A 13,513-nucleotide genomic window follows, 5' to 3' on the forward strand; every position below is an offset into this window, starting at 1 on the left:
AACCCTGCCCAGTACAGAGGTTGCCTGAATTCAGGTCACCATAATTAGGAGGCTGTTCAGCAACGTGCAGGTGGAAGTGATCATTTAGAAGTAACATTGGTATTTCTTCCTACAAAACAGGTTTATGGTTTATGGCAACTGTTTTGTACTTTGGAGCTTCCTCTGATACCGATTCTGGCAGGTAAGCTACCATGAAGATGACCTGTGGTCACTTTCAGGAGGACTGTCTGCACTGCTGGGGAGGACGGTGCGTTCAGGGGCAGGCAGCGTCTCCTCGCATGAGCACTGGAGAGGGAGCGAGCCCTTGGCTTTCCAATCAGTAATGAGAGGCGTAGGACGACATTGTGTCTTGGTGTAGAGGGGCCAGCGGGTTCCGACACTTCTCTCCTGTGGGGTCCCTTCTGTACTGTCCAGACCTGGGCGCCCTGGCCGAGGGACCGCTGCCCTCCTGCTCCCTGGCTCTGGAGAGCGGAGTGCATGGGCAGAGCCTGTCTGGACACTGCATCAGCAGGTGTCAACCGTGCAACCCTGGGGGACTGTGGCTAGGCTCTCTCCACCCTGGCCCCTTGGCGCCCCTCTGCCCAGGTCCTACTGGGTACAGGGGAGCAAAGCCTCACCCAGCTCCCTTGACAGAGTGTGGCTGGCCAGTGCATGTCTTCACGCCCACCACCACCGTGGCGGGGCTCGGAAACTGGGCCTGGGGGACCCTTTGCCTCTTGAGGCCGTGTGGTACGCTCCCACCTGCCGTCTCGCACAGAAGCGAGGCACTGATGTGGTTTTTCTCGGCCTGGTTTTTGCACCGCAGTGATGGAAAGCCACAGCATTCGGGTAAACAAGGAAGACTTAGAGAGGACCTCAGCTCTTCTCGGGGTACGTCATCCTGCAGACCCTTTGTGTTGCTGGCACTCTCCTTTCCTTCCCAGACCCAGGCCAACCTGTGCCTCCTCAGGGCGACGGGGGGGGGGGGGGGGGGGCGGGAAGCTCAAAGGCTGCCTGCGGTTGCTGTCCTGCTGCGTGCGCACTGGGCTTAATGGGGCTGTAGCAACCTGCTGTTGCTAGGTTCTTGCAAGGGCATTGCCCCCTAGTTTGACGACAGGAATTGATGGGCTTCTTGGACTCTTTAAAAAGCAAAAACACAACTTTCTAACAGTGAATAATGAAGACCACAGAGAGACACATGAAGATGCACGAAAAGATGCATTAAAATGTCTCCCTGAACCTCCTGTAGAACCTTGCCTGTCAGCACCCCGCCGGCCCCCATGCCTCTGCTTTCACAGTTTCCATCCGGTGCCCCAGGAGTGCTCGGCCTGCCCGTTGAGCTACAGGGTCCTAGCTGGGCCTGACTGCTTTTGCTCAGGGTGCCCTGTCACTCGCGCTGTGGTCCCCATCACACTGCTATTGGCAGGCGTCTGGGCTGTTCCAGTTTGCAGTCACCACACACCATGCTGTGGCCTTGGGTGTGTCTCCGGGGCTTAAGCACCTGCTTCTCGGGAGTGCAAGGCAGGTGGGGCTGCTGGGGTCAGGGGCCCAGGGGCAGGATGCGCAGGTCTCACCCGCCGGCAGTGCACACAAGGTCCTGTCGTTGCCCACCTTCCCCCCACCCCGCCCCCTGGGCTGTCAGGCTTCAAAGCAGCCATTTGGGTGAGGACAGAATGATGCCTCATCCTGTGAGCGCACATGCAGGTTCATCTCTGGACGCGCCATGCTCTTCCCTGAGCCGCCAGCTGTCTGCGCCAGGGCCACCCTGTTTGATTTCTGTGCTTTGTAGTAAGTTTGGAAGTCGGGGCGTGTGAGGCCTCCAGCTTTGTTCTTCTGTTTCAAGACTTTTGGCTACTCTGTCTCTTGGAATTCCATACGAATTTCAGGGTGGGTTTTTCTACCCCTGGGAAACAGAAGTCTTTGGATGGGATAGGGATGGAGCTGACTGTGTGGCTCGCTGGACTGGCGTCCCCACCCTCGTACCCGAAGCCTCCCGTCCACAACGTGAGAATGGTTTCTGCTTTCGTGTCCTTTTACTCTGCTCCCAGTGATGGTTTCTGGCGTTGGCTGCACGAGTCTTTCACCTCCTGGGTCAACTTGACGCCTAAGTGCAGGCACAGCCTGTGTCACTGCTCTCGGCTTCACTGTGCTTTGCAGGTACTGCTTTCCTGCACAGATGCAGGGCCCGTGGCGCTCCTGTGTCAGGTAAGTCTGTCGGCCTCAACTGTCCGATGGCATCTACTCACGTCATGTCCTTGTGTCACGTTTTAGTCATTCTCATAGCATTTCAAATTTTTTCCTTCTGACCTTTGCCTTGGTGATTAGTGACCAGCGATCTTTGATGTTACTGTTGTCGTTGTTTTGGGGTGCCAGTAACCAATCCACATAAGACAGAGAACTTAATAAATGTGTATTCTTTTTTTTTAGATTTTATTTATTTTATTTTTAGACGGAGGGGAAGGGAGAAAGAAAGAAAAGGAGAGAAACATCAATGTGAGGTTGCATCTTGTGTGCCCCCTACTGGGGACCTGGCCTGCAACCCTGGTATGTGCCCTGACTGGGAATCAAACCGGCGACCTTTTGGTTTTCAAGCTGGCACTCAATCCACTGAGCCACACCAGCCAGGTCTAAATGCGTGTTCTGATTGTTCCACTAACTGGTCATTCCAACGTCTTTCTCCCTTTCCTCAGACCTCCCTTTTCCCTAAACCACGACAGTATTGAAATTGGGCTAGTTAATAACCCTACAGTGGCCGCTAAGCCTTCAAGGGAAAGGAAGAGCCTCACAACGCGCACCTTTACATCAACAGCTGGAAGCAGTCAGCTCGGCGAGGAAAGTGTGTCGGAGGCCGACGTGGGCTGAGAGCCGGGCTTCTTGTACAGAGCAAGTAAGTGTGAAGGCAAAGGGAGCATCCTGGAAGGAAACCGAAAGTGCTACTCCAGTGAACACATGAGACAGTTAGGGGTCTGGACAGATCCGACAGCCTCAACAAGCCCCTGGTGAAGCAGCAAGAGCCGACGCAGGAGCTGCAGCAAGCTCTCCAGGTCAGCCCAGACAGTCAGTGAAGGCAGCTGCTCCCAACAGCAGATTTTCAGTGGGGGTGAGCCAGCCGTCCACTGGAGGAAGACACCATCCAGGACGCTCATGGCTAGAGAGTAGACGTCGGGGCCTGGCTTCGGAGCTTCAGGGGCAGTCTGGCTCTCCTGTGAGGGGCTGATGTGGCCGGTGGCCTTAGGGTGAAGCCAGTGCCCATTCACCATGAAAACCCTAGGGCCCTTAGGAATTGCACTGAATCTGCTCTGCCCGGGCTCTTTAAATGCAACAAAAGAGCCGGGAACCCAGCACGTACAAGGGTGCCCACCCTTGGGGTGTCTCTGGGCCACACGTTAGATACACTGTGACATGTAATCACAAGAAGAATCTCATAATATTTGAAGTAAATTGACGATTTTGTGTTGGCTACATTCACAGCCGTCCTGGACGGCATGCGGCCTGCCGGCTGCAGGTTGGATACGCCTGGTTTACAGCATGGTCTTACTGAGTGTTTGGAGCCCACTGTTGAGACCTACTGCTCAGAAAAAAAAGGATCCTTTCAAAATATTGCTGCCCACTGACAGTGCACCTGGTCACCCGAGAGCTCTGAGGGAGGTGAAGTTACTTCCACACCTGCTAACCCATCCTGCAGCCCATGGACCAAGAAGCAATTTCCGTTTCCAAGTCTTGTTACTGAAGAAATACATTTCTTAGGGCTATAGTGACTCCTTTCATGGATACGGGCAAAGTAAATTGAAACCTTCTCTAGATTTTGTTTGTGGAAACGACGATAAAGCTTCCCAGAAGTAATAAATGAGATTACCAGGGTACCAAGATGGGAAGTCAATATACAAAAACCAGTTGTACGTCTATGTGTTGCCAATAAACAAGTTACTGAAATAAACAATGCTCTTATGACAGCGTCCCAAAATCTTAGGTAAAAACCTGTACACTGAAAACGACAAAACACCCATGAAAGGGATCAGAGAAGCCCCGTTACACCATATTCATGGTTTAGAGCACTCAGTGTGCCAGTGATCCCCAAATTGACCCATAAATTTAACACAGCCCCTGTCACAATTCCTGCAGAGTTTTTCATCGCTATCAGCAGGGTTTTTCTGTCCATCACGCTGACCCCGGGTCCAGGGCTCGTGCTGCTGCAGAAACTGCCCGTGTTTCCCTGCAGTTCAGCTGGGGTTTCTTCATCTGTTTGACGGCTGTCACTGGGGGTGTGCCCGTGTGTAACTGTTGTGTCACTGTGTGTGTCAGATATAAAATGTCATCCTTTGTCCTTGGAACCACTTCTGATGGAAAGCCTGTTTTGTCTGGTATTCATATGGCCACCCCTGCTCTGTGACGGTCCCTGTGTGCACACAGTATCTTTTTCCGTCTCTTCACTTGTAACCAGTTTGTGTCTTTGGATTTAAAGGGAGCCCCTCACAGACAGTACGTAGTGGGATCATGTGTTCTTACTCACTGTGCCGGCCTCTGTCTTTCGAGGGAAGACTTTGCTCCATTTACATCTAAGTGATTGCTGATGAGGAGGGCCTTGGATCCACCGTTGTGCTGCCCGTTCTCTGTGCGCCCCGTAGCTCTGTTTGTGTCCCGTTCCCCACATTACCGCCTTCTCAGTATTTAAGATCCTTCCTCATTTCCTTTTGTGTGTATTCCACAGCTCTTTTCTTTGTGGTTACCATAGGGATGACATCGTAATGCTACCATACTCTAATTCGAATGCACACCAGCCTGACTTTAACACACAAAAGCTCTGCTCCGTTGCAGCTCCGCCCCGCCCCTCTTGTTGTCCATGTCACAAAATCATGCTTTTATGCATCATGTTCCCTAAAACATAAACGAGTAATTTTTTTAATGCATTGGTTCTTGAATTATGTAGAAAACAAGATTGGGGACACAAAACTAAAGTTTTAGTAACATCAGCTTTTCCACTCAGTTGTTTACAGTGTGTTTGTCTCTCTCTCCCTGCGGCACAGAGCTGCGGGCTTTGCCCTTCATCTCGGCCCCCAGGCGCACCTGCAGCACTTCCTCCAGGGCCTGGCTCACGTCTCCATCAGCTTCTGTTGTTCATCTGGAACCTTCTCGGTGTATCCCGCAGCCTGGAAGGGCAGTTTTGCCCGATAAGTATCTTGGGTGGCAGTGGTTTTCTTTTAGCATGTTGAATATAATGGTCTGCTTGTTCTGGCCCCTAAAGTTTTGGGTAAGAAATCTGCTTATTGTCTTACCGAGGAACCGTTGTCTCTCTTGCTGCTTTCAAGATCCTCCCCTTGTTTTGTTTTTGAAAGTTTGATTGTGATGTGTCTTGGTGTTGATCTCTGATGAGCCCTTTGAGTTCATCTACTGGAAGTTTGTCGAGCTACTTGGATGTCTGTACTCATGTCTTTCGTCACTTTGAGAGGTCTTGAGCCACTGTGTCTTTGAACATTCTGGCCTCCCTTTCTCCCTCTCTCCTCTTTGAGGATTTCTGCCGTCGCGGTGCCCACGGGTTCCTCAGGCCGTGTTCTCGTTTCTGCAGTCTTCATGCTTCTGTTCTGCAGCCTCAGCAAATCCCTCCCTACTCTCCTCCCGTAGTCGCTGGAGCACCTTTGAGACAGTCCTTTCGCGGCGTCTGTCTCGTGGTTCTGCCGGCCCTGGAGCGGCAGTCTCAGTTACCAGACAGCCATCGCGGTAGCTCCGTGCTTGGGTTCAGGTGGCCCTAAGTTTGTGTAAGAAAGTCCCAAAGCTCAGGGGTGGTGACGCTGGCAAACTGGGGATGAGACTGTGTTTCCATCACATTCACAGTCTCGTCTCAAGGAGCTGGAGCAGGAAGCCCATTTTGTTGCAGGAGAGCAGTTTCTTATAACAAGTAATAATCAGCTTCGTGAGGTAAAGCCCCATTTTCATTCTTTAAAAAAAATTTTTTATTTATGTATTTTTGGGGAGGGGAGGGAGGGGACAGATAGAGGGAGAGAAACATCACTGTGTGGTGGCCTCTCGAGCACCCCCTACTGGGGACCTGGCGCACAACCCAGGCATGTGCCCTGACTGGGAATCGAACTAGCAACCCTTCGGTTTGTCAACCAGCGCTCAATCCACTGAGCCACAGCAGCCAGGGCCATTTTGGTTCTTTTATAAAGTGAACTTCTTACTCAGGGGTTAAAGGGAGATTTATTCTGAATGTATCTATGCTATTGTATGTTGTTTATCTGAAAAGTATATCAGTTCACGTTCTCACATGCTGAGAGTCAGTATGCCCAAGAACAGCAGTGAACGGGCACGTAAGCACCTCGCACTGCGCGGCCAGCATGTCTTCTCCGGCTGGCCGCGTCACCCTGTTGGGGTGCGGCGTGGAAGCTCTCACGCCCATGACCCTTTCCGTGCATGTACTGCCTCCACTGAAGATCCTGTTTGGCAAACTGAAGCTGCACCTGCTGAGCCCAGTGGAGACGCTTCCTAAGACGGGGCCGTGGAGTCACCTGTCCACCTCTGAAGCTGTGGTAAGGCTCAACAGTTGTCCCCTTTTGCTTGACAGTTGTCCCCCCTTTTGTGCAACAATAGCGTGTCAACAACATGTGAGAGCCGACTCTCAGACCCTCCTGTGTCCTGGGTGGGATGTGCCAGCAGCGCCCATGGTTCGAATTGGTCATCGCCCCCACCCCACGCTCGCTGCCCCTCTGCTTATGCAGTGGGCAGAAAGAAACAGCACTGCTGCTGCCCAGAAGCAACCAGTCAGCTCCATTCCCGCGAGGGCAGTGTGGTGGGCTTTGGCTCTGAAGACCAAATTCTTGGCAACGGCATCCCAAGCTGTCCCTTTCATGCCGCACAAGAGACTGGGAAGGGCACGGGGCATCAGTCCTCGCCTCCCCCACACTCGCTTTAGGGAATTCTAGCTGCCCTTCTCTCAGGAAGGGGAGAGTTTAAAGGATGGCATAGTGAGATGCTGCTCTCAGAGGGTGGCACGGCCTGGACACAGTCAGAGCCCAGGTGGTGGCCCCTGTGGAGGGGCAGCAGCAGGGGCCAGGTGCCCCAGCCTGGACCCTCCAGGCCCATCCAGCATTTGGCTCTGCAGCCGAGGACAGTCCCCTTGTAGGCTCCCCCATCATTCTGCTGTCTGCTCGTCTGAGCCCTGGCAGGGCCCCTCGCGTGCTGCCTGTCCGCAGTCCTGTTCCTCGAGGGCTCGGGGCACCCTTGTCGAGTGAGGCATGGACTGCTGCCGAGCCAGTCCACGGCAGGGACCTGAATCCATCCTCTCCCACAAGTCTCCACCCTCAGTGAATGGCCTGTCCTGCTCTGCACCCCTGGGAGCCAGCTGTGGGGAAGCCAGGGCAGCAGCGCGGCCCCCATGCTCACCTGCAAACTGTGGCCACATTACTGGGCACCTTTGGGCCTCAGGCCCCTGGTCTGTAGAAGGAAGATTGTAACAGGAATCTCCCTACAAGAATCTTGTGAGGAGTCAGTGAACGAGGGAGGGAGGGAGGGAGGGAGGGAGAGACAGTATTTGGGGCCTTGTCTGGCATGTAAGCTCTCAAAAGCCAATGAGTTCTGGTTGTTACTATTAGCTTCTTCCTCTAAGCCTAGGAGCCACCTTTGATCTCCTCTTGGCCTCGCCCACAGCAGAGGGGAGTGCCTGCCTGTGACACACAGGGTCTGCCCACTTCTCTGCGCCTTCACTGTCGCCACCTTCACCTCCCCACCTACCTTCCTCCAGAGCTTCCTGCCCAGTCCCCGGTCTGCCTGCTGCTCTTGCATCTGGGCAGAGTGGTCTTCAAAAGCATTAGAGAAACCACGTCAGGCCCGTGACTTGAACTTCCAGTGGGGACACTTGGAATAAAACCCCAGCTCTCGAGTGGGTCCTAAGGGGGCATGGGTGTGGCTTGCCCCTTCCCTTGCCCACCCCCTCCGCCTGCCCAGCACCCACTGAGCAGGTGCAGCCCCGCCCTCCAGGTCATCCACTTAAGTCACTTTCAGAAACCCCCTCTAGTCATCAGAGGACAGCAAGGCCTCAGCCACAACCCATTTCTTCACCGTAATTTCTCTGCACACAACTCACCATCACCTAGAGTTGCCTTAGTTGCTTGCTTATCCACTGGGATGCAGGCTGCGCAGAGCAAAGCCGCCCAGAGCTAGTCCTGGGGGTGCTGCCGGAGGCCTGGGCTTTGCACATGGAGCGTGGAGCACTGGACAGCAGGGGGCAGGACGCGGCTTGTTGGGGAGCCCGGGGTGGATTTCAGTTCGCTCCGGCCAACTGGGCAGCAGGCCCAGGTCCCAGCGGGGTGGGACCTGGGGAAGCCGTCCTTGTCCCCCCTGGCCCTACCTGAGTGGGGTCCTGGCTCCAGCTGGCAGTGCTGCCCTTCCCTGGCCATCCCTCGGCTCCCCAAGATGACAGCCACGCAGAGAGGAGAAGGGGCTCTCTCTGCACTGGGTGTGCTTTCCCGCAGACAGGGTCAGACGGCACCCTCAGTGTTTTCCCACAAAGGCACGATCGACCTAAATCCTGTCTGCCTCACTCTCAGCTGGACCAGCAGCACCGTCCGTGCCTTCAACAAAACAAACGTCTGCTCAGCAGCACATGCGCGGTCAGATGCGGAATGAAGCCTCCTTCCCTGCACTGCCCTTCCCCCTCGCCGTGGCCTTCAGGTGGTGGGTGGCCCGGAGCCACTCAGGGAGGGCGCCACTGTCACCCCAGCTGTGCTCTCATCAGGCTTCACCCTTGACAGCAGTGCTAGGGTCGCAGCGAAACTGGGCGGAAGGCACAGAGCGGTCTTGCACCCCGCCACAGCCCCCCTCGGTCAGCACCCCCACCAGAGGGGCCACCCGGCCTGCACTGGCATGTCACCCTCGCCCGGTGTCCGGTGCGTGCGGGTCCCTCCTGGCACTGCATACCCTACGGGCTCGGCCAAACCTGTGGCGAAACGCGTCCACCACTGCAACCCCTGCGGAGCAGTCCCACTGCCCTGAGTGCGCCCTGTGCTCTGCCTTCCCTGCAACCCGCTGGCGACCACGCGTCTCCCGCCGTCTCCTAGTCTTCTCCTTTCTAGGATGTCCAGTGCGGAATCCCAGTGTGGAGCCTTTCCAGACTGGCCTCTGTCACTCAGTCTCGTGCATTTATGGCCCCACCGTGTCCTTTCACGGCTTTGATGGCTCATGTCTTTGTAGTGCTGAATAATATTCTGTGTCTGGATGTGACTGTTTATTCTTCTGTTCATCTGCCAAGGGACATCTCATTTGCCTCCAGCTCTGGCAATGACGAATAAAGCTTTCTAAACATCTATGCACAGGGCCCTGCGTGGGGGTGAGTTTTCAGCCCCTTTGCATAAATGACCAGGGAGCTGGACTGCTGGGTGGGGTGCTGAGGGTGTGGTCAGTCTTGGGAGGAACACCCACACCGCCTCCCAAGTCACCGCACCACGTCCCCCCCCCCAGCAGTGAGGGTGTGGTCCTGCTGCCCCTCGTCCCGCCAGTACCTGCTGCATCAGGGTCCCGACAGGTGTTCTGACAGGTACGTGGTGTGTCTCACAGCTGGTTGGAGGCTCACTACTAGGCTGTCATTGTCACTGTGTGTGGGGACCGATGTGGCCATAGTCCAAGTGACAGTAGTGAAGATGGGGCAAAGTGGGTGGATCTTCAGAGCATTTAAAAAAACTGTTTTACTTATTTTTAGAGAGAAGGGAAGGATGGGAAAAAGAGAGGTAGAGAAACATCGATGTGTGAGAGATACATCCATTGGTTACCTCTCACCCGCCCCTACTGGGGACCTAGCTAGCAACCCAGGCATGTGCCCTGACTGGGCATCGACCTGGAGATCTTGGTTTGCAGGCCGGCATTCAATCCACTGAGCCACACCAAACAGGGCTTTCAGAGCAGTTTTAGAACAGAAAGAAACCTCTGTGAGTGTGAATGGAAGTCAGGACTGTGGGGTCCTTCCTGGTTTTCTGAGATCTGTGCCTGAGCAGAGATGGCAACTACTGAGGGAAAACTGGGAAGGGAACAGATCACTGGGGTGGGGAGTGAGGAGTCCAGTCTTGGACTTCAGACAGAGACAGTGACACAGATGTCACATGAGCCATTGGGTCTGTGAGAGTTCCTTGCGCTAGAGATATGCACTTGGGGCTGGCCAGCTGATCTTAATAAAGTCACCTGGGCTGGCGGTCCCCAGGCCTGGCAGGAGCTTTGGAAAAGCACGCATGCCCAGGCCCACAACGGGTCCACAGCGTCAGCATCAGTGGCTGGGCAGCCTAATCGCAGGCATGCATTTGAAGCTCCCCATCTTATGCTGATAGGCAGCCAGCACTGAGGACCAGAGAACAACTCAGAAACTGCCAGGTAGAAGCCAGAGAGAGAGCACAGGGGATGAGAAGAGTGTGGGGTCGAGAGCCAGCGTGGGGAGGGGTCGGTAAGCTCCTGGATCAGCGGGCAGCAGGGTGCTCGGGGCCTTGTGCAGAGTTTGTGTGAGACCCGACACCCCGTCCTTTTCAAGTGTTCTTGGGCAGCTCCCGGGAGATGCGCTGGGAGACTGTGCTCAGAAAGGTATTTTGTCAGTAGGGTATCAGGATAAGGAGAGTTAGTTGATCTTAAGCGGGGTTTTTTTGTTTTTTTTGTCTTTTGTCTTTTAGCTAAGGATTTTCATGCACTTTCATCCCCCTAGCAGTGGCTTTTCTAGGAAAACAGAACATCTGGCTGAGACTGAGTCAAGAGCCGCTGCCCCCCACCCTGCCACCTGGGCAGTGCCCGCTCCCAGGAGCCGCGTCAGTGCTCCCGCTCGAGCATCCCTGGGTGGCTAGAGCCCTGTCCTTGGTTTGTCTGCCAACAGCGATGCAGTTCCGTGGTTGGTGCCATTGCACTGAAGTCAGCGCGCTAAATCTCAGATTAATGTATAGACCGAAAAAATGGTCCCAATCAAAACCTTAGCGGGAGGTTTTTGTAGAAATTGACAAGCTGATTCCCAAACTTATATGGAAATGCAAAAACTAAGAAGGAATGAGATCATCTTGGGCCACGAGGCACGACCGGAAGACAGCGCGTTAGATATCAATACTAATCACAAGGCAATAGAAATGAGCAGGAATCAATCATTATGCTGGAGGGTCATCCCAAGGACAAGCAGACAACCACGGGGCCAAGACCGAGAACCTGCAAGCTGGGGATGTAAACAATTTGGGCCAGCGCCTCTGGGCCCCTGTGTCACACCTACACACAAAAGTCCAAGTGAATTGTGTATCAACACGTAAAAGCAAACAGCACAGATTGTAGAAGACACCATAGGGTCTCTTCGAGACCTTGAGGTCAGCACACAGGACATGGGCACATCAGCCAGAAAGGCAGAGACTGGCAGATCGGGCACCAGTGCAGTCGAGAGCCTCTGTTTATGGAAAGACAGCACGAAGCACGTGACAAAGCAAGCCCCGTGGGGAGGAGGCATTTCCAGTGCCTATAACCGACCAAAAGAGAACCCTGTTCAGGTGAGTGACTGTTTACAAACCAGGAAGGAAAAGACACGAACCATGTTTTCAAATGGGCCAAAGACACGAAAAGAGGTTTGATGAAAGACATGCAATTAGTTGATACCTGTTGGGCTGCCGTTCACTTTCTCACTCACTGGGAAACAGACGTTAAAACCCTACCGAGATACCACTTCAGTTCACCAGAACGGCTAGGATTAAGACTGAGGGCAGCAAAACAAGCAAACAGGCGAGAAAAGCAACTGAGGAGAGCGCGCATCACCAGGGATGTGGGGCCACTGGGCTTCCGTGTGTTGCTGGTGAACTGACCAGTGTTGTCCGTGCGCAGGGCCACCTCGCTCCTCTGCGTGTGCCCGTTCGTGCTAACCAAGATCTGTGTGCCAGACGGCTCACGGCGGCGCCCTCCAGAGCCTGAAGTGGCAGCAGCCCGTGCAGCCGTCCGTGGTGGGACGGGTAAACGTCCTGCCTTCACACAAGGCAGCCTTACCAGTGAGCGACGCGCTCTTCCCACAGCGATGTGGATGAACCTTAAAGCTAGGAGGTCGATCGCAGGAAGCCACGCACAGAGTGTACCCGTCCTGTTCCACTGGCAAGATGTCCAACAACGGGGAAGTGGCTGGGACAGCAGCAGTCGGCGGTGGGGGGCAGGGACCTGCTTGGGAGCCTGGAACGTTCCACCTGGGTGAACCGGAGCATGTTTACTCATGATACTTTAATAACTTGCATTCATAGGACCTTGTATGTTGCTGTATGTTCCATTTTGACTTTTGGAAATTAATGTCAAGACCCACGATCGTCTTCCGATGCTACCTCCCCGATGGCTGCCCGATTGCCGTGGTTCCGATGCTGCCTGTTCCTGAACTATCAAGCCACACATCGGTGGGCGTTTTTCCCAGTTCACTCTCCCAGGAGCTGCTTCATTTAGATTTCACTCACTGGAATCTCAAGAGAAACCCATTCCCAGGTCTCGTGAGGCCCACAGTGGCCCTGTAGGGGATTCCAGGCAGGACCCTCGGTAAGCCGGCCTGCCTGGGCCTTCATTCTGGAAAGCATGCTCAGCGTAGACCATTTTCTCATTAGGACTCTCTCCCAGTAAAAGTAAGTGCTTGAAATGTCGGAATTAAGTGAAGGAATTGTTTCGGTGATACTTACTCTCACTTTTCAGTTGAATGCTCTGCGAGACCTGCACCCGTTGCCCGGGGTCATCTTGGAGCACAGGCAGGTGGGTCACGTTCTCTTCTTCTAAGTCGGCGACAAAGGGGGTGCGGGTGGTGCCGTCTCTGTTAACAGAGCCCACAACACCGAGGTGCCCCTGACGTGGTCGGTCCTGAGGGGCACGGCATCTGTTCACGCTGCCCTTGTACTGGCATGGCCAGTGTGCGCCCTGACGTCCTTGTGCTCATGTCTGCAACCTGCCCCACTCCACACTGCAGGCGGCACGGGAGACCTCGGAGGGCAAGGTCTGGTGTCAGTGCCTCTCTGGAAACCCGCCCCCGCCCCCCCAGCCCCGGGCCTGCTGCAGTGGCTCCTCGGCTGTGTGACCCCCGGTGCAAGGTGGTGCTGCTCACTGCCCCGCCTCCCCTTCCGGCAGCTCACGAGTTCTCCGCTCACACACCTGCGTTCGCTCTGCTGTTCGCGAACCTTGTGCACCGCTTTCCCCAGATCGGGAACCTCGGTGTTTTATTTGCTGAACCTGCGACTTGCTGTCTTTGCTAGGGCTGGGCAGCTGTCACAGGGCTTGGCAGTGGCAGCTGATCCTCGTCCTTGATGTAACGAGGGGATTCAAAGAGAACGCAGAGGGCGCCACAGGGGACACCGGGTGGCGGGCGGGTGGGAGCGCCCGTTCATCTCCGTGACTTGTCTGAAAGAATTACTCCAGAGCGACACATTTATCCAAAGAGGGGAAGGGACACCTTTTGGTGTGGGTCAGTGCTGGTTAGTTCTGGGAGCCACACAAGGCCACTTCTGGGCCTCCCAGGGTCACCTCAGGTGGCACCAGCGGCTCGTGCCCAGCACTCGATGAAACGTGGCTTTGACGCTTGCTCCTA

The 13,513-nt window shown here is 54.7% G+C and overlaps 1 protein-coding gene across 1 annotated transcript in view; it reads left to right on the forward strand.

Annotated features, from left to right (window-relative positions):
* POLN (DNA polymerase nu) overlaps positions 1-13,513 on the forward strand; it is a 100,832-nt gene that overhangs the window by 37,131 nt on the left and 50,188 nt on the right. The window contains exons 9-13 of the mRNA XM_037126812.2: positions 121-181; positions 806-870; positions 5,809-5,892; positions 6,408-6,503; positions 12,631-12,687. Coding sequence (XP_036982707.2) covers positions 121-181; positions 806-870; positions 5,809-5,892; positions 6,408-6,503; positions 12,631-12,687 — 363 coding nt within the window. The remainder of the gene's footprint in view (positions 1-120; positions 182-805; positions 871-5,808; positions 5,893-6,407; positions 6,504-12,630; positions 12,688-13,513) is intronic.

This window comes from Artibeus jamaicensis, unplaced genomic scaffold, assembly GCF_021234435.1.
Source record: "Artibeus jamaicensis isolate MK-2021 breed Jamaican fruit bat unplaced genomic scaffold, CSHL_Jam_final contig_76, whole genome shotgun sequence".
Classification (NCBI taxonomy): domain Eukaryota; kingdom Metazoa; phylum Chordata; class Mammalia; order Chiroptera; family Phyllostomidae; genus Artibeus; species Artibeus jamaicensis.